Source organism: Brachypodium distachyon, chromosome 3 (genome assembly GCF_000005505.3).
Source record: "Brachypodium distachyon strain Bd21 chromosome 3, Brachypodium_distachyon_v3.0, whole genome shotgun sequence".
NCBI classification, from domain to species: Eukaryota; Viridiplantae; Streptophyta; class Magnoliopsida; order Poales; family Poaceae; genus Brachypodium; species Brachypodium distachyon.
In genome coordinates, this window is record NC_016133.3 from 11,603,381 (window position 1) to 11,622,580 (window position 19,200).

The 19,200-nt window shown below is 45.6% G+C and overlaps 4 protein-coding genes across 4 annotated transcripts; 2 read left to right on the top strand and 2 right to left on the bottom strand.

Annotated features, from left to right (window-relative positions):
* Nucleotides 1-211: 211 nt before the first annotated feature.
* LOC100820925 (B3 domain-containing protein IDEF1) lies at nucleotides 212-4,264 on the bottom strand. Its single transcript, XM_003573195.4, has 9 exons — nucleotides 3,910-4,264; nucleotides 3,153-3,443; nucleotides 2,581-2,717; nucleotides 2,372-2,491; nucleotides 1,659-1,748; nucleotides 1,475-1,575; nucleotides 1,067-1,113; nucleotides 901-977; nucleotides 212-636 (listed from the first exon to the last, which is right to left on the bottom strand). The coding sequence occupies exons 1-9, from the start codon at nucleotides 4,049-4,051 to the stop codon at nucleotides 592-594; spliced, it is 1,050 nt and encodes a 349-aa protein (XP_003573243.1). The 5' UTR covers nucleotides 4,052-4,264; the 3' UTR covers nucleotides 212-591.
* A 5,689-nt stretch (nucleotides 4,265-9,953) lies between these two features.
* LOC100821521 (high mobility group B protein 7) lies at nucleotides 9,954-11,495 on the bottom strand. The gene is made up of 6 exons (XM_003573197.4): nucleotides 11,293-11,495; nucleotides 11,118-11,200; nucleotides 10,860-11,019; nucleotides 10,686-10,743; nucleotides 10,439-10,552; nucleotides 9,954-10,334 (listed from the first exon to the last, which is right to left on the bottom strand). Exons 1-6 carry the CDS (start codon nucleotides 11,382-11,384, stop codon nucleotides 10,185-10,187), a joined length of 657 nt encoding a protein of 218 aa, XP_003573245.1. The 5' UTR covers nucleotides 11,385-11,495; the 3' UTR covers nucleotides 9,954-10,184.
* A 1,539-nt stretch (nucleotides 11,496-13,034) lies between these two features.
* LOC104583522 (probable ascorbate-specific transmembrane electron transporter 2) lies at nucleotides 13,035-14,171 on the top strand. Its single transcript, XM_010235928.3, has one exon. It carries the CDS (start codon nucleotides 13,254-13,256, stop codon nucleotides 13,971-13,973), a length of 720 nt encoding a protein of 239 aa, XP_010234230.1. The 5' UTR covers nucleotides 13,035-13,253; the 3' UTR covers nucleotides 13,974-14,171.
* Nucleotides 14,013-18,694, top strand: LOC100836158 (flap endonuclease GEN-like 2). Its single transcript, XM_010235926.3, has 15 exons — nucleotides 14,013-14,155; nucleotides 14,243-14,573; nucleotides 14,664-14,821; nucleotides 14,944-15,005; nucleotides 15,096-15,223; nucleotides 15,319-15,370; nucleotides 15,443-15,515; nucleotides 15,656-15,729; nucleotides 16,242-16,301; nucleotides 16,461-16,617; nucleotides 16,703-16,802; nucleotides 17,010-17,092; nucleotides 17,192-17,292; nucleotides 17,364-17,494; nucleotides 17,751-18,694. The coding sequence occupies exons 2-15, from the start codon at nucleotides 14,506-14,508 to the stop codon at nucleotides 18,622-18,624; spliced, it is 2,121 nt and encodes a 706-aa protein (XP_010234228.1). The 5' UTR covers nucleotides 14,013-14,155; nucleotides 14,243-14,505; the 3' UTR covers nucleotides 18,625-18,694.
* Nucleotides 18,695-19,200: the final 506 nt, after the last annotated feature.

The following is a 19,200-nucleotide window of genomic DNA, read 5'->3' on the forward strand; positions in this document are numbered from 1 at the left end:
TTACGAATAGCAGCGAGACTACATAAGGGTACGAGGGAGGGCAAGGGAGGGGGAGATATGGGTGCTTTCGTGAGGGACTTTTTCTCACGGGTACCTAATGCGAAACATCTCATTGATGTCGTGGGCCCACAACGTCACCACCTGGTACCTCGCAGAATTTGTAAAACTGCCACCGAAATTTGCAAATCAATGACATGCCCTTGGTTGCAGATTTATCTGGATGTCAGAAAACGACCTTACCTCTGTAGTAGTATGTTAAGGCCATACAGACAGACAGGAAAGTTCACGCCAATTCATTTATCTTATGGAACCAAACATATGTACAGAACCACAAATGCTATTCTCAAGGTAGAACTCAAGCTTCCAAATACGACTCAATTAGAAGAAAAAGAGAAAATAAAAACGCAGAAGGTTTTCCTCAGCCCAGATGCCACGCTTGCGATATTTCTTTCTTTTCCATTCATACCCAGTTAACAAGTCAGACAGTCATGAATTTCTTGGTGTCGGCTTCTCTCTTGGATTGCGAACTTATGGTAGGTCAACCAATATTCCTCGCTTCACTGATGCAGTCGCAATCACATCCACGCACGTCTAGGGATTTGTTGGATGCTGGATGGCCTTCTCCCCTCGGATAATCTTTATATAACACAAAGGTAAAAAAAGAAATGAGATGAGATCATAAAAGAGTTTTCAGGAAAGAAAACATATGGAATTTGGCAAAAATCGGTGCAAGTATCACAGGATAAGCAGGACGTAGGAATAATCCATAGGTTTGTGGAAGTTTGTTTTTCTATGAATTCTGCCAAAAGGGATAACTAAATTTACAGGCTATAAATGCTGAACTTAGAAATAGAATTCAGTATGTATGAACAGAACAATTAGGAAGGGAAGTTTACATACAAATTTGCCAGGCACAGGGTTTTTGTAGATAACGAGGGCGTCTCCTGCCTGAAGACCATGCGTCTTCACAAATTCAGCTGGTGAAAGAAAAGGACGGTTCAATCAATCAATGTGCTCATATACGGAAAAAATTTAAAACAGTAACCACTTCCATTTCGGAGCATACCTGTTGAATCCAGAATGTACATTCTACTTTTGTTGTTTGGCCAGAACCTGAAATAGCATTGTATCAGTATGATACTGCAATTGCTAGCGTCAGCATTTGAGTCAACCTATACAAAAATGTATCTATGCCTCCATGCTGCCACTAATTATCATTAACCAACTGACAGCATCTAGGTAGCTACAACCACCGTCTAAACTGCTTTTACAGCCTTCGAATTAGGAACATAACATGGAACTTTAATTGAAAAGAAAAGGAAAAAAGAAAAGGAACCACCCCCCCCCCCACCTACCCAGCTCTTCCCCCAGAAAGAATTTATATCCAAGCCATTGTATTTAGGTTTAAGGATCATATTTTCCTCTCTTCTTTAGAATTTTGCATGAGAAATGTCATTTATTACTGAAAAGTTACCTGTACTTAAACTTCCACGTAACTGGGAGCACCATGTCATCCATCTTCAGTATCATAGGATCCCTTTGGCACAATTGTGGAAGACCAGCTTCTGCATCCTTCTGAAAAAATAACAGTTATGTTACAAACAATAGTTCAGACTGCATTCAATTTTCAGAGCGACATGACAGCATGTACAATTTACCTTGGGTAAGACAATTCTTCCGACATTTGCAACATCACTCTTCGTCAACTCCTTGCGCAAAATAACTTCGTATTCTCCAGAGTTCAATTTCTGATGGACATGCACACACAAAAAAAAGAAATTAACTTATTAATTATGAAAGAAGTATCTGACCATTTGCTGTGTCGGTGCTCTGATTGTGTGTCTTTAATACTGCGAATTTTCCACTCTGCACTTTCCATTTTGTTCAGTGACTACAATAGAAATGTGGAACTGGCTAGCTATAAATATAGTACTCCCTCTTTCCCAATTTATAGGTCGTTTTAGTTTTATCCTGAATACCAAGGAGGTTTATGTGTTGGCTGCAGTTGCGTTTATTACGGCGGTGTGGTTGGCAAAAAGACCTCCTCGGTTTGTATGCAGGCATGCGAATGCTACTGTGTGCGGGATGCTCAGCCACTGCCTGGCCATGCATGCAATCGGGAGCCCATTTTTTCAGAGCCTTAATTAGCGCTAGGGGCAGGTGGGCCTTGATTACCTAATACGGCCTCTTTTCTAGGGAAAACTAAATAAAAAAATAAAATGACCTCCTTTGGGGAAAGGAGGGAGTAATACATACTTGTGCAGCTATTAACTTTTGCATTGCTGTACCAATCGAGTATAGATTCAGTCCAATAGAGCAATGTGTACGGTAAATCAGATAACGAAGCATGCTAGTATAGTGTGTTACTTACAGTAGCGCAACTTTCATGACCTTGGTTCAACTCTGGAAGAGTGTCAACTGTTTCACAATTATCTTCACCGCCGTTTCTGGTTTCCATTCCAGCCTTCCTTCTAACTACTCTAGGCACATCCTGGGTAAGCATTTTTGCAGTAGTATATGTTAGGAAGGATCCTGCAATATTGAAAGTTTCTCCAAACCTTGAAGGGTTCACATCTATACCTCTGAAGTTTCAGGTTCCCTGGTAGATAAGCGTCCTTCCATGGGAGGCATATGAGCAGAACTGTTTGGTGCCAGGGATATGTTTGGTGCCACCGGTGTGCTAGTAAAAGAATCAACCCCAAAGCTGAGTGCAGAACCTGCAGTTTGGATAAGATTATAAAAACAAATTAAGGTGACATTGACTAGCAGCCCACCACTATTAGCCCCACATTTACAAGAATGAGAAACCCTGGTTATTACTATTAATCGGTGCCTCAGTTGTGCAAGGACAAGAACCTGACTACCTGAGAGGCTGAGACCAACTACCAACACAGTCCAACCACAGTCAGGCATACGTAAAAACACCATATGAAATAAGCTCGAACGCATATATAGTTCGAGCAAGTAATGAAAGGGAAAGGCTAGGCTATACGCAATGAAAGACAAGGACATATATTTGTAGTGTTCTGAGAGGATAAAACATTCCGTTTCTGTTTGAAAAGCACAGCAGCTACAACGCATTGATGTCTGTTAATATAACAACATAAGAAATTGAGGGCACAGAGTAGCGGTTAACGCGAGTAAAAACATACCTGTATTTTTAGCCTGCTGGCTGTCGGGACAGAAAGGATGGAGGTGCTCCTGATGTTGTGGAGGATAGTAGCTATATCCACTCTTGTTAAGCATGTAATGGGTCCAGAAAGCATAGCAGGGGGTTACGCCGTAATGGTAGGCATTGTTGGCGGAGGCGGCAGTGGAGGCGGCAGGAGTGCTCTGTGCAGCAAGTGACGTGAAGGCGCTGTTAGATGCGCTCCAATCAGCGAATCCCCTCGGAGCGGGAGGATGGCGAGCAGCATTGTTTGCGGGTGCATCAGGTCCATTTCCTGCAGACAGGCCACAAAACAGAGTGAGGCATGACAATGTGGGCAGACACAGACAGAAGACATGGAGTAGTATTATATCTATGCATAAATGATGATCAACATCAGTCAGTAGGTGCTCCTGGTGAATAAATAAACCTGAATCAGTCTACTCGAGTCAAAAAATCAAGCAAGTGCCGTTGAATGAATCACAAAAAAAACAATATATCCAAGGAAATGGCGTTGAATCGGACCACATATTATATGAGCGTAGCAGGGAAGGCAGAATAAACAAAATTGACCTACAAGTAGATTCTTGAGGCGAGGCATGCACATGGTAGTAGATCGATAAAAAAAAGGAAAGGAATTTGGGCACCCTAAATCGAATAAAGCCGCGGGGGGCGGGTGGGGTTGCGCATTGGGGGACGAAATGCTAACGCGGAATTAAGAAAGAACAAGGAGGAGGAAGGAAGGAACTTGACTGACTGACCATTGAGGGGAGGAAGGGGAAAGGGGAGGGTGTTGTGGTTGGGGTTCTGCGTGTGCACGGCGGCGAGGAGAGCTTGGTACTGGAACTGGTGCGGATGACTTCCGCCGCCGCCGTCGCCGTGCCTGCCGTCGCCGCCTCCCATTTCCGTCCCCCGTCCGCTACTCGCGCATCTACCAGACAGGCAGACAAGGCAAGGCAAGCCCTCGTCTCTCTCTCTCCTCGGCTGCCTGCGCTGCGCCTATGGGCTACGGGTAGGAAGGAAGGGAAGGGGGAGCGGAGGTAGGGTAACCCGGGCCAGAGAGAGTGAGGAGAGAGACCCAGGCCAGGAAGGAGCGGTGGTGGTCACCTGACCCCTTCTCTTCTTGCCATCTATCTATCTAATCTACTCCACTCTAGTGCTATTTGGGAGGAGTTACAGTTGTAACAAAGACTCTTTCTTTTCTCTTCTCCCCCTCTCTCAAACATCTCCTCCCTTCTCTTCTCTAGTATTAGACTTTTACTAAACTTAGCAAGATACTTTTTCTAGTACTAGTATACTAGAAAAACAAATATCATCAGATATACTGCAAGCAAACAAGCAAGCAGCTAGCACAAATTCCAGAAAAAACATGGTAGTCTTGAAGATGTTAAAAGAAAATGCTAGCAGTACATATCTATGGCATGGCTTTTTTTTCAAGGGGGGTCAGACTGAATATCTCACCTGTGATGGCGGATGTGGTATGAGCTCCACGGTTCTCCATCGGTGCGCGGCGCCACCTGGCTGCGCCTGTACGATTCCCCACCATCTTCTCCGGCGTGCGTCGCCACCACGCGGCGAATGCACAATCCCGGTTCATGAATCTTGGTCCCTTCTTTGGCCCAAGGTTGAGGGGTCCATGCTGTCAACGGAGCTGGAGGGGGCGATTGTCGCTCCCTCCGATGCCGAGGGTCAAAGCGGTGGAGGGAGATGCCGGCATGGCATGCGGGTCCCAATTCATGCATGCTGCTCCCTTTTGTTCCCCAAGGTTGAGGGTTTCATGCTGTCGACGAAGATGGTGCGGGCGGTTGTCGCTGCCTCCGATGCCGAGGGTCAGAGCGGTGGAGGGAGATGCCGGCATGGCATGCAGGTCCCAGTTCATGCATGCTCCTCCCTTTTGTTCCCCAAGGTTGAGGGTTTCATGCTGTCGACGAAGATGGTGCGGGCGGTTGTCGCTGCCTCCGATGCCGAGGGTCAGAACGGTGGAGGGAGATGTCAGCATGGCATGCAGGTCCCAGTTCATGCATCCTGCTCCCTTTTGTGCCCCAAGGTTGAGGGTTTCATGCTGTCGACGGAGATGGTGCGGGCGGTTGTCGCTCCCTCCGATGCCGAGGGTCAGAGCGGTGGAGGGAGATGCCGGCATGGCATGCAGGTCCCAGTTCATGCATCCTGCTCCCTTTTGTGCCCCAAGGTTGAGGGTTTCATGCTGTCGACGGAGATGGTGCGGGCGGTTGTCGCTCCCTCCGATGCCGAGGGTTAGAGCGGTGGAGGGAGATGCCGGCATGGCATGCGGATCCCAATTCATGCATTCTGCTCCCCTCTGTGTCCCGAGGTTGAGGGTTTCATGATGTTGACGGAGCTGGCGGGGGCGATTGTCACTCTCTCCGATGCCGAGGGTCAGAGTGGTGGAGGGAGATGTCGGCATGGCATACGAGAGAATATGGTGGTGAAACTAGATACTGTGTGGGAGCGGGTGGAGATGGCAATGGCGAGCGAGCGACGGTGTATGGGATTAAGAAGGGGGTCGGGACGAGCTGTATATTATTAGATGGTGGTTGGGAACTTCATTGTTCAAATCTTTGGAGATATGGAAGACATGATATCATTTATGCCGCCCCTTTTGTTGCGTACATGCAACTTTACTGCACATTAGAAGCAGATTAAATACTCGCTTCAGGCCAACAAGTGCATACACCAGACACTATCTTCAAGGCGCGACGGAAACGTAATCTACACGTTCTACGAGAAGACCAGTCAACACAACGTCACACATTACTTATCGTTTCAATATGCGCTCTCGTTTGGTTGTCCGTATGTGACACGTGATGTGCCGGTTAGAACCAGTTTTATTAGAATTTGTTGTAGCGCTTATTGTAGCAAGGGAGAACAACAAAGGTAAATTACAAGAGGATAACATGTTACTTTACAAAACCCGAGGTGAAACTTATCAAGTTATCCTCGTTACCGGTTTCGCACTTCTTAACACTTGTCTCCATATTTTGGTATCCCCTTGGATCATATCACAAGTGTCAGGCCTGACAATAATGGATACAGTAATACCGAGTGGACCCAAAGTGTATCTCTCCATGGCAAGAGGAGAAAATCCTAGTCCTGAACTATTAAGTCGATCATACTAATACGTTTATGAAAAAGCTGGACATTACCGTCATTGTCTCGAGCAACGAAAGGACTCTGGACAACCCCAAAGTAAGGCATGAAAGAGCGTAATATTCTCGTGGTCTACGGATTGATATTAGCATTGACACATTATAACGATACACAACATTTGTTACGATGTGATCTCGCCGTTCATTATAAGTTGGGTATGTTCAAGATTATTGTTCCACTAACAATGTATTCTCGTAATTACACGCATCCAAATGCTCAGAACCAGAAAAACAAAGACATCAGTAATTTTTGAGTTAGCCATAGAGGCGTAACTAAGGACCTATTATGGTGTTTATGTCCACCCATACTAATGAGTTTTCCTCTTAATCTCACATTCGAGAACCATTGCAATTGTAGCACCAAAACATAAAAAAAATTATAAATTTGGAAATAAGTAATATAATATTATTGCTTCTAGGTCATATTTCAATAGATCTACTCCCCATGTTTCCAAATAGTTGTACATTTAGGTTTGTCCAAAGAGCATCTCTAATAGATCCCTTATACTGTCTAGCCTCATAAACTTTACGACTTTGTGCATAAAAAATGCACGGAAGAGAATTCGTAAAACAGCTCAGTCTGTAAAAAAATTAAGAGGACAATTTGTACGGGTCAGCCCGCCGTCGCGAAAACCCCCAAATCCACCACTGACGACGAGAAATCCGCCACCGCCCCCACTAGATCCGTGACTCTCGGTGTGTACCCCGTAAACTCCTCAATCGTAGCGGGACGAGGCTGGGGAGGCTGCTCGGACTCACCGTGTGAAAGATCGGTATGGTCGACTAGAGGGGGGGGTGAACAGGCGACTAAGAAATAACCACTTAGGAGAGAAATGCACTTTCACCATGTGACTAGGGAGCCTCCGAAAGCGACAATGAAGAGTGCCGCCACCGCATCCTATTGAAGGGAGCGTGGAAATGCCGCGCCCTATCCCACTAGGATGGCTTCCAGTAGGCCGGGGATCTATCCCTAGACACCGTCGCGAATTGGAGCGGGAGCTCGCTGCCGATGCATCGCCGGAGCCGGAGAGTTCTTGTGCCGTCGCGCGGAGCACATTGGCAGCACCGAAGAGCTCTTGAACCACCGCCCGCCATGGGGAGACGAAGCCGGAGAGCTCTCGAAGCACCGACAACGATACTGACTCCAGCAATGAGGAAGAGCTCGTCTGGAAAGCCTTTCGCACCTCGAGAGAGAACTTGGTGACCGACAGCGAGCATCGAAGGATCGACGCCGAATAGACTGTGTGGGCCATGCGAGAAGTCGAGGAGCTTGCGAGGTATAGGAGGGCCTATCGCTCGGAGGCGGAGCTTCAGACCCTCATCCACATCTCCTCCGACTCCGAGCTCGTCGATGACAAGGCGCCCCAGTCCGAAGGCTTCGATGAGGAGTTCAGACCTTTTGTTAGATTTAGATGTTAGGTTTACTGACTCATGAAATGTTATGTTCGTGTATGTGATGATGAACTACTATGTGCCTTCTGTTCAAATTCTCGCCCAAACAATGTTTTTTTTGCGTTTAGAGTATGAAATTAAGGGATTTATTTTGCTGGGACCAAATCGAAATCTTAAAACCACTTTTAGATAAACCGTATACGCGTTTTAACGGTCCTCGTTTTAAGGGATCCGCTAGACTATAGATGCTTCAAGTCATAGTTTAGATAAGCTTGACTATGTTTATACAAAAATATATCACCATTTGTGATACCAATCAAATACAATATTTTTTACGAAACTAAAAATAAATACAATATAAATGTATATTGAATACGACAAAACAAATTTAATGTTCTAAATCTTGGTAGATTTTTCTATTAAATTGGTCAATTAATCGAAAATATATCAGCATTAATGATACCAAATAAATACAATAGTTTTTATGAAACCAATATAAATGTATATTGAATACAACAAAACTAATTTAATTTTCTAAATCTTGGTAGATTTTTCTATTAAATTGGTCAATCAATCAAAAAATATATCAGCATTTATGATACCAAATAAATACAATATTTCTTACGAAACTAAAAGTAAATACAATATAAATGTATATTGAATAAAACAAAACTGATTGAATGTTGAAATCTTGGTAGATTTTTGTATTGAATTGGTCAATCAATCAAAAATATGTCAGCATTTATGATACCAAATAAATACAATATTTTTTTATGAAACTAAAAATAAGTACAATATAAATGTATATTGAATAAAACAAAACTGACTTAATGTTGTAATCTTGGTAGATTTTTGTATTGAATTGGTCAATCAATCAAAAAAATATCAACATTTATGATACCAAATAAATACCATATTTTTTACGAAACTGAAAATAAATACAACATAAATGTATATTGAATAAAACAAAACTGATTTAATGTTGTAATCTTGGTAGATTTTTGCATTGATTTGGTCAATCAATAAAAAATATGTCAGCATTTATGGTACCAAATAAATACAATATTTTTTTATGAAACTAAAAATAAATACAATATAAATTTATATTGAATAAAACAAAACTGATTTAATGTTGTAATCTTGGTAGATTTTTGTATTGAATTGGTTAATCAATCAAAAATATATCAGCATTTATGATACGAAATAAATACAGTAATTTTTACGAAACTAAAATAAATACAATATAAATGTATATTGAATAAAACAAAACTAATTTAATGTTGTAATCTTGGTAGATTTTTGTATTGAATTGATCAATCATTCAAAAATATATCAACATTTATGATACGAAATAAATACAATATTTTTCATGAAACTAAAAATAAATGCAATATAAATGTATATTGAATACAACAAAACTAATTTAACGTTCTAAATCTCGGTAGATTTTTTTATTAAATTGGTCCATCAATGAATCAAGTACCGATCCATGCAGCTGCTGGGCAAGGATTCTGGCCGCTGGTTTTTTTTTTTCTTTTCTCTTTTCTTAGTGTACGTGGGCTCGTGGTGCACAAGTCTGCTGGGCTGGTGAGCCGTGTCCATCATGTCGCTCCCCGTTTCGTCGCCACATGGGTCGTGGTGCACAAGCCTGTCTGCTTCAGCATTGTCGTTGCTCGTCTGCACTCTAGGCGACTGGACCAAGCCCAGTAGGACAATACTACTACAAGCAGAACAGTGCACCAGCCTGTGGGCCTCTGGTTTTCATGGCCCGTCCAGGGCTGGGCGCCTGGGCCAACTTGGTACGGATATGAACAGCAAGGTCTGTATTTCTTGCCCATACCGCTGGAATTTGCCAAAAAATATTTGAAATTACACATAAATGTTTGCTGTATTTCAACTTTTATCCAGCCATGGTACTAAGATAAACTTGACGAGTTTCCATTCGGCTGAGTAAGCAGAACCCAGCTAACAATTACATGGAGCATAGATGGAGCTTCTCTCCACATGTCAAAAAAAAAAAGGGTCCAAGAAGCAATATCAGGTAGCAGCGTCATATGGTTTATTTTAATTTTGCAAACGAAATAACAGCGCTAACAGTTGAAGCATCTTGATGCAACAGAGAATAGCAGAAAAAATATCACCATCCCAATGCACCTTCCACATGCCCACCTGCTTGTGCTTGGAACCATAACAACCCCTAGATAATTTTAACCAGGACAGGGATTCTTCAATTTGATGCCAAGAATCAATAAACAAATTTGCAACTCTACTGAAGCTCAACCAAAGATTCATTCATCTCTACTTTTCCAAGAACAAATAATAAACTGACTTCAGGCAGCCAGTCAAGACACTTTGGTGCTGCTACTAAATTGCTAATAGAGTTGGTGTTGAGGTTCAGTTCTCCCGAACTAGAACTAGATACTAGATGGGTAGAACACCTGCCATTTACAAAACAGGAACGACAAATTCAAGTCACACATCTAGATGTCATCATCTAGCTCGTTCTTCTCCAGTTCTTCCTCAGCCGCAGGCGCCTCGTCGTCCTTCTCCTCAGGCTGCTCCACCTCTTCTTCATCTTCCTCTGCCGCCTCTGCATTCTCCTCCTCCTCCTCCTCTGCCACATCGTTCTCCTGCATTGTCATAACCACAGAGAGTCAATTAATCATTCGAGACCGATTGGTAGCAACAATCAGCAGCAAGGCACGAGAATTGATTCGGGTGATATGAAATTTACCGCAATGTCTTCGCCGCTGTCGAACTTGGCCTTGAGCTCTTTGGCCTGGTCGAGGTAGGGCTTCTTCTCCTCGTCGGTCATGGCCTTCCACTTGACGCCCGCTGCCTTGCCAACCTGCAAATGCGCCATCCCACACAACCAACGAACGAACGGACAATCAAATCAATCTCAACACAACACAGCACAGCACAGCACGCAAATAAACAGATCTCGTATGCGAACGAGAAGGAAATGGGCAGGGACGTACGGCGGATACACCCTTCTCATCGGGGTGAGAGGCCTTGAACTCGAGCCTGAAGTCCTTCCTGCAACGCGAATCGAACCGGATCAGATCTCGTCCGACAAGAACAAGCTTTGAGAAGTAGAGTAATTTGGGGGGAGGTGAAACGGTGAAGAGAAAGGAATGGGAGATTGGCTTTACATGAAGATGAAGAAGGCGGTGGGCGGGCGCTTCTTGCCGTTCTTGGCGCCGGCTCCGGACTTGCCCTTCTTGGAGCCCTTGCCGGCAGCTGCAGAGGAGGGCGCCTTCCTCTTCTTCTCCGGCTTGGAGATCTCCACGGTCTTCTCCACGACCTGGGCCTCTGCAACAAACAGAGCAGGTGGGGGTTAGCAGTTGCAGAAGAAAAGACAGAAGCAGAGGTTGGGAGAGGAAGAAAGGGGCGAGGCAAGAAGAAGGCACCGAGGCTGGTCCGGATCTTGGAGTCGAGGCTGCAGCTGTGGAGGTCGATGAGGACGACGGGGACGTTCTTGTTGCACCCCTCGCTGCCAGCCATGGATTCGCTCGGTCAGAAGAAACACATCGGAACAGGAAACGAGGGACATGGATGGACGGAGAAGAACGTGCATACACATACCAGCGGGTGAAGGCGGAGCCGTCGCGCGCGCGCTTGAGGACGGCGGCCTCGACGCGCTTCCGGGCGGTGGCGGTGGACTTGGCGGTCGCCATGGAGTCGGGATCTGGAGCTCTCTCCGGACCGTACTAGCGGTTGCGGCGGGAGAGAGGGGAGGGGATTGGAATTGGGGGGTTTGTTCCTTCTCCTGATCTCTCCTTGGTGCGAATAAATAGTGCTCCAATTTGCGGAAGCAGCAGCGCGGGCCGCCGGAGGCGCGGGCGGGAGGAGGAACGAAACCATTTTGGACGCGCGCCGCCGCCGGAAATTTGGAATGGATGAAATTGTTGGCGCGCACTAGGCGATTGGGTGATCCTGGCCGTTCAGTGTGGGGGCATCGGACGGCCCAGACTCGTTGGGCGCCTTGGCTTGGTTTTTCCGGGGTTTGGAACCGAGCCGCCAAAACAGATTTGGAAGCGGGGGGAAACGAAAGGAGAGGATGGAATCCTTCCTGGCGCCCGTTTCTTCTGAAACAAAAATTCGGTAGTAAATCCTTTGAACTTGGTGTTGGACTAAACATGAAAGGCCACCTCGCTTAATCAGCTTCTGTCATGGGGATAGAAATGTAAACGTGTTGTGCATTTGAGATGATGCATAAATATGTTTTTGAATATGTCTTGTGTTCGATTTTGTGCAACTTTAGATGTTCGTGTTTTAAGAGCAAATATAAAAGAAACAGTCCAATATATATTAAAAATGCGATGTTTGTTTCAGAGCCTGCTTCGGTGACGTACGACCCTTGCCTTAACCGTCACTGACATGTGGGTTCGATCCCACGCATCAGTGACTGCGCCATACGTCACCCAAACGCGGTCCGTTTGCTCCACCCAACTAATGATCAACTTCCGATGGCTTGAGGATCAAGTTAGACCTCTACATAGATTCATCCTAAATGCACAACAAAGCATCAGCTCGACGGGCAGCATGGTCAGACATCTCGCTGTCACGGTTTGTCGGGAATCCATGAACGATACAACAACCTGATCAAAGAAACACAAATCTTTTGTAAACGGTTTTGACCACAAAATGAATTTCAAGATTCCAATGTCAGAGCGACCGTGCGAATGTAATTTCAAATACAGCGATTGTTGACAATCTTATGCTAAGACAGAGGTTTGTGACGGGCTAAAGAGAGAGTATTTGCTATCTACTCTCATATTGCCCCGTGCCGAGCTTATTCTGGCCGATATGTGCATGTGGAGAGAGGAGAGAGTTACAACAACCCTTGGATTGAGACCGAACGACATCCATGATGGTAGTGACGCTCTTTGAAGTCAGAGAATCAGCCAGGCTGGAGGCAACCATACTTATAGGCTTATGGCCTACATGCTTCTCTTCCAAGTATAGATTAACTCAAGACAAATTTAACTTTCATGTTTTATGTTTCTGGACATTTGTGTTCTTTGTATCATTATACGTCCAAAATCGACGGACGCAACACCGCACCCCTTACGAGTCGAAGATGGAGCATAAAAGTTGTTTTTTGTTTGTTTAGGGGGAAAAAATTGCTTTTTGTTCGCAGTGTGTTGTTTTCTATGGCCCATAAACGGGTGAATTGAGGAGCGTGTAGTACGTATACGTATAGGATTCACACGAGCTAGCTAGGATGACGTACATACGCATATTCATTCATATCCATACATCCTGCCCTGCGCTCGACGGCATCTATAGATGCATGCATCACGATCCAGCTGATATGCCTGCCTGACGTGATGATCCGTTTCGTCCGCTGGCTGTGGGCTGTGGCTGCGGCGGCAAGAGCAACCACGTCCGTTTATATCTAACCGCAAAGACCCATTGCCCCGGTCTCAAAGCTTGTGTTTATTTCAGCCAGTCACCAAACTGTCATTCAGCCTTGAAACACAATACACTACACAGATCGAGCTCGCTAGATCCCCATCGATCGGCAGCCAGCTAGCTAGCCAATGACAAAGAGGCGGCCGGCGGCGCTGGTGCTGGCGGTGCACGTCCTCTCGCTGGCATCCATATCCCTCGTCCTCCTCTGGTGCATCAGCTTCCGCGGCGGCTTCGCCTTCCGCTCCGGCAAGAACAAGCAGCTCATCTTCAACATCCACCCGCCGCTCATGCTCCTGGGCCCGATCGCCATGTCGGCCCAGTCCATCCTCCTCTACCGCAACCCGCCCTCCCTCCTCCCGTCCGCCGCGGCCCACGAGGCCCGCAAGCAGGTCCACCTGGCGCTCCACCTGCTGGGCCTGGCCGTGGGCGGGACGGGCCTGTACGCCGTCTTCAAGTACCACGCCGAGGCCGCCATCCCGCACCTCTACTCGCTCCACTCCTGGCTCGGGATCGCCGTGTTCTCGCTCTATCTCGTCCAATGGCTCGCCGGGTTTCTCGCCTTCTTCTTCCCTGGGCTGCCCAGGACGGAGGCCCGGCGGGCGGCCGTGCCGTGGCATGCTGCGGCGGGGCTCGTGTTGTTTTCGCTGGCTGTTGGGACTGCCGTGCTTGGGTTCCTGGAGAAGCTCACCTTCTTGCAGGCGCCTCCTGCTAGGATTGTGGGTAATAAGTTTGGGGCGGAGGCGCTGCTGGTCAACTTCACGGCCGTTGTTGTTGTGCTGCTCGGCGTCGCCGTCGTGCTCGCCACCGTCGATGTCGGCGCCGGCAACAGAAACAGAGACACCAAGTGAGTGGATCGAGATGCGCTGAGTATCCATCCTGCAGAGGCACCCCGGCCGTATTGTACAATCTGTTCGGTCGAATTTGTGTTGGTGCTGTAAGTTGTGTTGATGGGGAGGATTGGGAATCTGAGCTGAACAATATATATACGCATGCACGTGTGTTCGTGTAGAGGATGAGCATAAGAGAGATGGTTATTTTCCTTTTCATGCCTTCTGGATTTGAATCTTTCTTTTTTGTTTTGTTTTTGGCTGGTGTTCAATTTACGTTTTCACTGCAGGCAAACGACTCCACCCTAGCTTACGTGTTCACCTGCGGGACACATAAGCTATTGTTCCGCCACGTTGAGCGGAAAGCCGAATTTCTTAAGCTAGCGGAACAGACATAGCAGGAATTTTCGGAAACGAGAAATAATTAATTAATTAGAGGGCGGACAAAAAAGCCCTTCCCCGAATTTGAAACTCAAATGCGCCCAATCCAAAATCCCCACCAATCCATCCATTCATTCTTCTTCTCCGGCTCCGGCAGCACCCGGCGGCGGCGATGGGGGTCAAGAACCTCTGGGACATCCTCGACTCCTGCAAGCAGAAGCTGCCGCTCAACCACCTCCAGTGAGTCCCCCTCCCGCAAAACCCTACCTCGCTCTGTCGCCTCCGCCGCCCCCACGCTGATTGCTCCTGGCTCTCCCTCTCTACAATCAGGAACAAGAAGGTGTGCGTCGACCTCTCCTGCTGGCTCGTGCAGTTTTGCAGCGCCAACCGCTCCCCGGCTTTCGTCAAGGACAAGGTCTACCTCAAGAACCTCTTCCACCGCATCCGCGCCCTCCTCGCCCTCAACTGCAGCCTCATCTTCGTCACAGGTCTCTAGTCTCTCCCTCAAACTCCCTAGAATAACCTAGACCCCCACCTGGTTTGGGGTTCGAAAGGAATGCTACAGCAGGCTCTGTCCTCAATTTCAGTTCTTGGGTGCTCCTTTTTTCAGATGGGGCGATACCTTCAGTCAAGTTGGCTACTTATCGGCGTCGGCTGGGATCCAATTCTGAGGTCAGTTCTGATTTACCCCAACTCCGCACATTCTGGAATGCGGTGCAACCAATTCCATTTGTTTAAACTAACTTGCTTTATTCACTTTAGGCTACTCACGATGAGACGAATCCGCAACCACTGACTTCGCTACGTCGGAACAAGGGATCTGAATTCTCCCGTATGATTAAAGAGGCCAAGAATCTGGGGTTGGCCCTGGGCATCCCTTGCTTGGATGGGTAGGTCTTTCTCTGCCCCAATCAATCAACTTATCGATAATAAGAGCTGGAAGACAAATGCACATAACTGTATTTCACCATTATTTCTTTAACAGAGTGGAGGAAGGGGAAGCGCAGTGTGCATTGCTAAATTTAACATCATTGTGCGTAAGTACAATACTTTTCCTAACCACCTGAACATGAATATATACAATACTTATTTATTGTCTCACATTTCAGGAAGGTTGTTTTACATCAGATTCAGATGCTTTTCTCTTTGGGGCAAGGACAGTTTACAGGGATGTTTTCATAGGTACTGTTGATCACTTTGAACTGTTGGTTTATTGATTTTATTATCACTTAAAGACTTCTTATACTGCATTTTTTATGGTGAACTGGTCCTATTTGTGTAGCTTAATTTTTGTGGTTTTCTCATGTTCACTCTGAAATTAGGGGAGGGTGGCTATGTCATTTGTTACGAAATGGAGGACATAGAGAAAAAGCTTGGTTTCGGCAGGAAATCACTGGTATGTTGCATCATCTATCCCACTTCACTTGAACGTTGAGGATGTGGTTGGGATGAGGTACGAAATAAAATTACAAAATTTGATAAGTACCACCCGTATGCTGCCAAAAGAAATCACTTAATATTAGAGAAACACAGCAAACTGTGGTTGGGATGGTTTTATTTTGTTCAATTAACACAGTAAAGGCAGGTAACAATTACCAAACAGAGTTGTTTGGGATGAGGTACGAAATAAAATTGAGACCTTTGATAATGGAAGAGTTTGCCAGTGAACTAGAATCCATTAGTTAGCTGGAGGTCACTGGAAGCGGCAAAAGTAGTTAAGTTGACTTTTGCTATTGTGTGCCTTAGCCCTAGGGTAAAAATGTTCCATAGCTATTGCACGATGCTACCCGCCTCCAATAAGTATCAAAACCTCGTTTTTGAAGTTCTGTACTTGCTTCTGCTTTTATTTGTACTCCAAGAATGCATAAATTTGCCTTGAACTGGTTTTAACTGTTCCAAACTTTCCAGATATCACTTGCGCTGCTTCTTGGTTGTGATTATTCTAATGGAGTTCGTGGTTTTGGTCCGGTAAGTATGAAACGGCATAGTTTACTATATTTATGGACTGCTGACTCTGTAATACTCATTAACTTAATATAGTGTGATTGTGTTGCAATTGTTCTTATTACTTCCCTACTGGAAACTTGATAGTCTGTAATGGTTCTCTTACTTTCTTACATGCTTCAGGAAGCAGCGTGTCGTCTTGTTAAGTCCATGGGGGAGGATACCATCCTTGATCAGATTCTATCTGATGGAGTAAAGGCTACGAGAAAATGTAAAGCGAAAATGGTTGGCATTAACAAAAAGAAGGTTGGTGATGTATCCACAGAAGCAAGTAGCTCTGGTAAGCAACTTTCTACTGCGTATTTCTTTAGCTATGTTGGACCAGATTGGTATACACACACATCGTGTTCCGTATTTTCTTACAGAGGCCGCGATGAGCCAAGATTCTGGTGATCAGTTCCGTGAGGCAATAACCGCATTTCTGGAGCCAAAATGTCATTCACCTGATTCCGAAAATGTGCGGAGGTAATCAGTTATGTGGATATTGTACTTGGGTGATTTATTTCAGGTTCACAAAAAACTTAGAAACAATAATTTGCTTCACTTTTAGCTCTCATCTTTTATTCTTTCTTTTTGGGTATGGTGGAGTAAATGACTCAGACCTCAGGATGTATAAGCAGAGCATAGGCTTACAGTTTTCTCTTGGTGTTTAATATTGTTCTCTGTCCATAGGGTATGCTGCCAGCACCCATTTCTCCGGTCACAGCTCCAACAAATATGTGAGAAATGTTTTGACTGGACTCCAGAGAAGACTGGTATGCTTGAAATCCTAAACTGTTATGCATGGATTGAGCAGCTATATGAGACTGGAAGGTAGTATCACTGTTTATTTATGTCCTTGAATATGTCTGCAGATGAATATATCCTTCCGAAGATAGCCGAGAGAGAACTTCGAAGGTTTTCAAATCTTCGCTCCACGTCATCAGCTCTAGGAATACAACCTTCGTTGAGCGAGGTAGTAGCTTTGGATGCTCAGGGTATTTCTGAACTGAACATTCTAGTTAACTTTAAGCGTTTAAATTGCAGATACCAGTACCATGCCCTGTATTGGCAATTATAAAACAGCGTAAAGTTCAAGGAAGCGAGTATTATGAGGTTTCATGGAGAAACATGCATGGACTCCAATCTTCAGCTGTTCCAGGAGATCTCATTAGAAGGTAGTAATGATGTCTTCCCTCCTATTATATCCTGCAATAGTCAAGCATTTGTCTATATCCTTATCCTGTAAGTCCGATCCTAAATCCAAATTTGAAATAAAACCACGACAAGAATTTAGGATCGGAGGGAGTACAAATTAGTCATACATAGTGGCTACTATGAGTGCAGTAGTTCAATTGTATCTTAGTGTGGTTTCATAGTAAATGAGGGGTTTAATTTGCTAACCTTCTGAAGGCCCTACTTGTGCAATTGCAGTGCATGCCCAGAAAAAATAACTGAATTTTTCGAAAAGAAGGGTGAAGAGAAGAAGCAAAAGAGGAAAGCAAGGCCAAAAAAGTCAGCACAAGCTGCAGTAAAAGATGTTGATGCTCGACTTCAGGAATTGATGCTTGGTATTGAATCTGAAAGTGCGCCATTTCCTCTTGCAAGCAATCGCCCTGAAACAGCAGATGTGCCAGGCATGCATGTAGTTGATCTGTCTTCCCCATCTCCACCCCTCCGTGCTTGCAAGTCCCAAAAGTTCATCGGATCATCCACAGCTTCCATGAAAGGGATTGATTTGCAATGCCAAAGTCTGCTAACTCATACAATGGAGTCACAAAGTAGCACCCAGTCCAGTGATGCTCAGAATTTGGAGTCACAAAGTAGCACCCAGTCAAGTGATGTTTTGAATTTTACTCCAGACGATGACCTGATTGACCTGTGCTCACCTCTTCCTCTGGCTGCTGATAGGCATTGCACCCTGCAAGACTTGCCACCTTATGACAAAACTGAACGAAAAGCACTGACAGATTTAAGCAATTTCCCTGAGAGAAGCAGCTTGCTGGGTGCTTCAGACAATGGCCCTGAAGCTGGAATAAGCAGTGGAGGCGTGCTGGTTGAGGCATCTCCAGCAATCGATCATGTACAGATTGATTCAGTAGCAGAACCAGAATCTGTCACCATCGATTTGTCTTCTCCTTCGCCGGTCGTTGACAGAAGGAAAAGGGTCAACGCGAAGCGTGACAAGGATGATGTTGTAGACATTAGTGAAGCTGACAGTAGTGTTATGTGTCCTGATGATGATGATCATGCAAAGAAGGCGAGAGAGCTACGAATGTTTCTGGACAGCATTAGGAATGAACTGTAATGATATTTGAACACATGATCAATCAATTTGCGGGTGGGTCGGTATGTCTGTTCCCACTGCTGGTGCTTTATATATGTATGTAAATTAAGTTGGCTTCTACATGGAAAAAACTGCGCATGCCCTGAGCAGCGGGAGGCCTGGACATGACGCAGAGGAAGCCCAGCGTGGTACTGAAGCCAACAAGGTGACACGGTGGTGCAGACAAGCATGACGAAGGCCTCGGCGTTGATGCTGGCGAACAGCAGCAGCACACCTCAGACGGGCTCCATGACAACTCTCTAGATGCCGGTGAAGACGAGGATGGTGCTGAGGTTGAGGTGGCCGGAGAGGGAGGTGATGATGGGGATGTAGGTGCCCAGATCGCCGCTCATCTCTGACCACCATGATGACAGGAACGACAGGTTGCCCGTTGCCACGAGCACGGCCAAGCAGCCTCCACACTGCTGGTTGCTTGCTTGCTTTTGCGCACCAAAAGTCCCAAGTTAACAGTATAAGCTAATGGTGTTTTTCTCTTGGCAGAATAGACAATGAATTTGGGTGCGATTCAGAGCTGCGGACAGAGGAGGAGACAGGCCC

Excerpts from the sequence above, each read along its gene's own strand:
- LOC100820925 (XM_003573195.4), bottom strand. The coding sequence starts at position 4,051 with ATGGGAGGCGGCGACGGCAGGCACGGCGACGGCGGCGGCGGAAGTCAT. Across the intron at positions 1,114-1,474 it reads ACGTGGAAGTTTAAGTACAG|GTTCTGGCCAAACAACAAAA; the intron begins GTAACTTTTCAG and ends ATGCTATTTCAG. Across the intron at positions 978-1,066 it reads GTACATTCTGGATTCAACAG|CTGAATTTGTGAAGACGCAT; the intron begins GTATGCTCCGAA and ends TTCTTTCACCAG.
- LOC104583522 (XM_010235928.3), top strand. The coding sequence starts at position 13,254 with ATGACAAAGAGGCGGCCGGCGGCGCTGGTGCTGGCGGTGCACGTCCTC.
- LOC100836158 (XM_010235926.3), top strand. The coding sequence starts at position 14,506 with ATGGGGGTCAAGAACCTCTGGGACATCCTCGACTCCTGCAAGCAGAAG. Across the intron at positions 15,224-15,318 it reads GGCATCCCTTGCTTGGATGG|AGTGGAGGAAGGGGAAGCGC; the intron begins GTAGGTCTTTCT and ends TTTCTTTAACAG. Across the intron at positions 17,093-17,191 it reads CTGGACTCCAGAGAAGACTG|ATGAATATATCCTTCCGAAG; the intron begins GTATGCTTGAAA and ends ATATGTCTGCAG.
- LOC100821521 (XM_003573197.4), bottom strand. The coding sequence starts at position 11,384 with ATGGCGACCGCCAAGTCCACCGCCACCGCCCGGAAGCGCGTCGAGGCC. Across the intron at positions 10,553-10,685 it reads ATGAGAAGGGTGTATCCGCC|GTTGGCAAGGCAGCGGGCGT; the intron begins GTACGTCCCTGC and ends GCGCATTTGCAG. Across the intron at positions 10,335-10,438 it reads ACAGCGGCGAAGACATTGCG|GAGAACGATGTGGCAGAGGA; the intron begins GTAAATTTCATA and ends ATGACAATGCAG.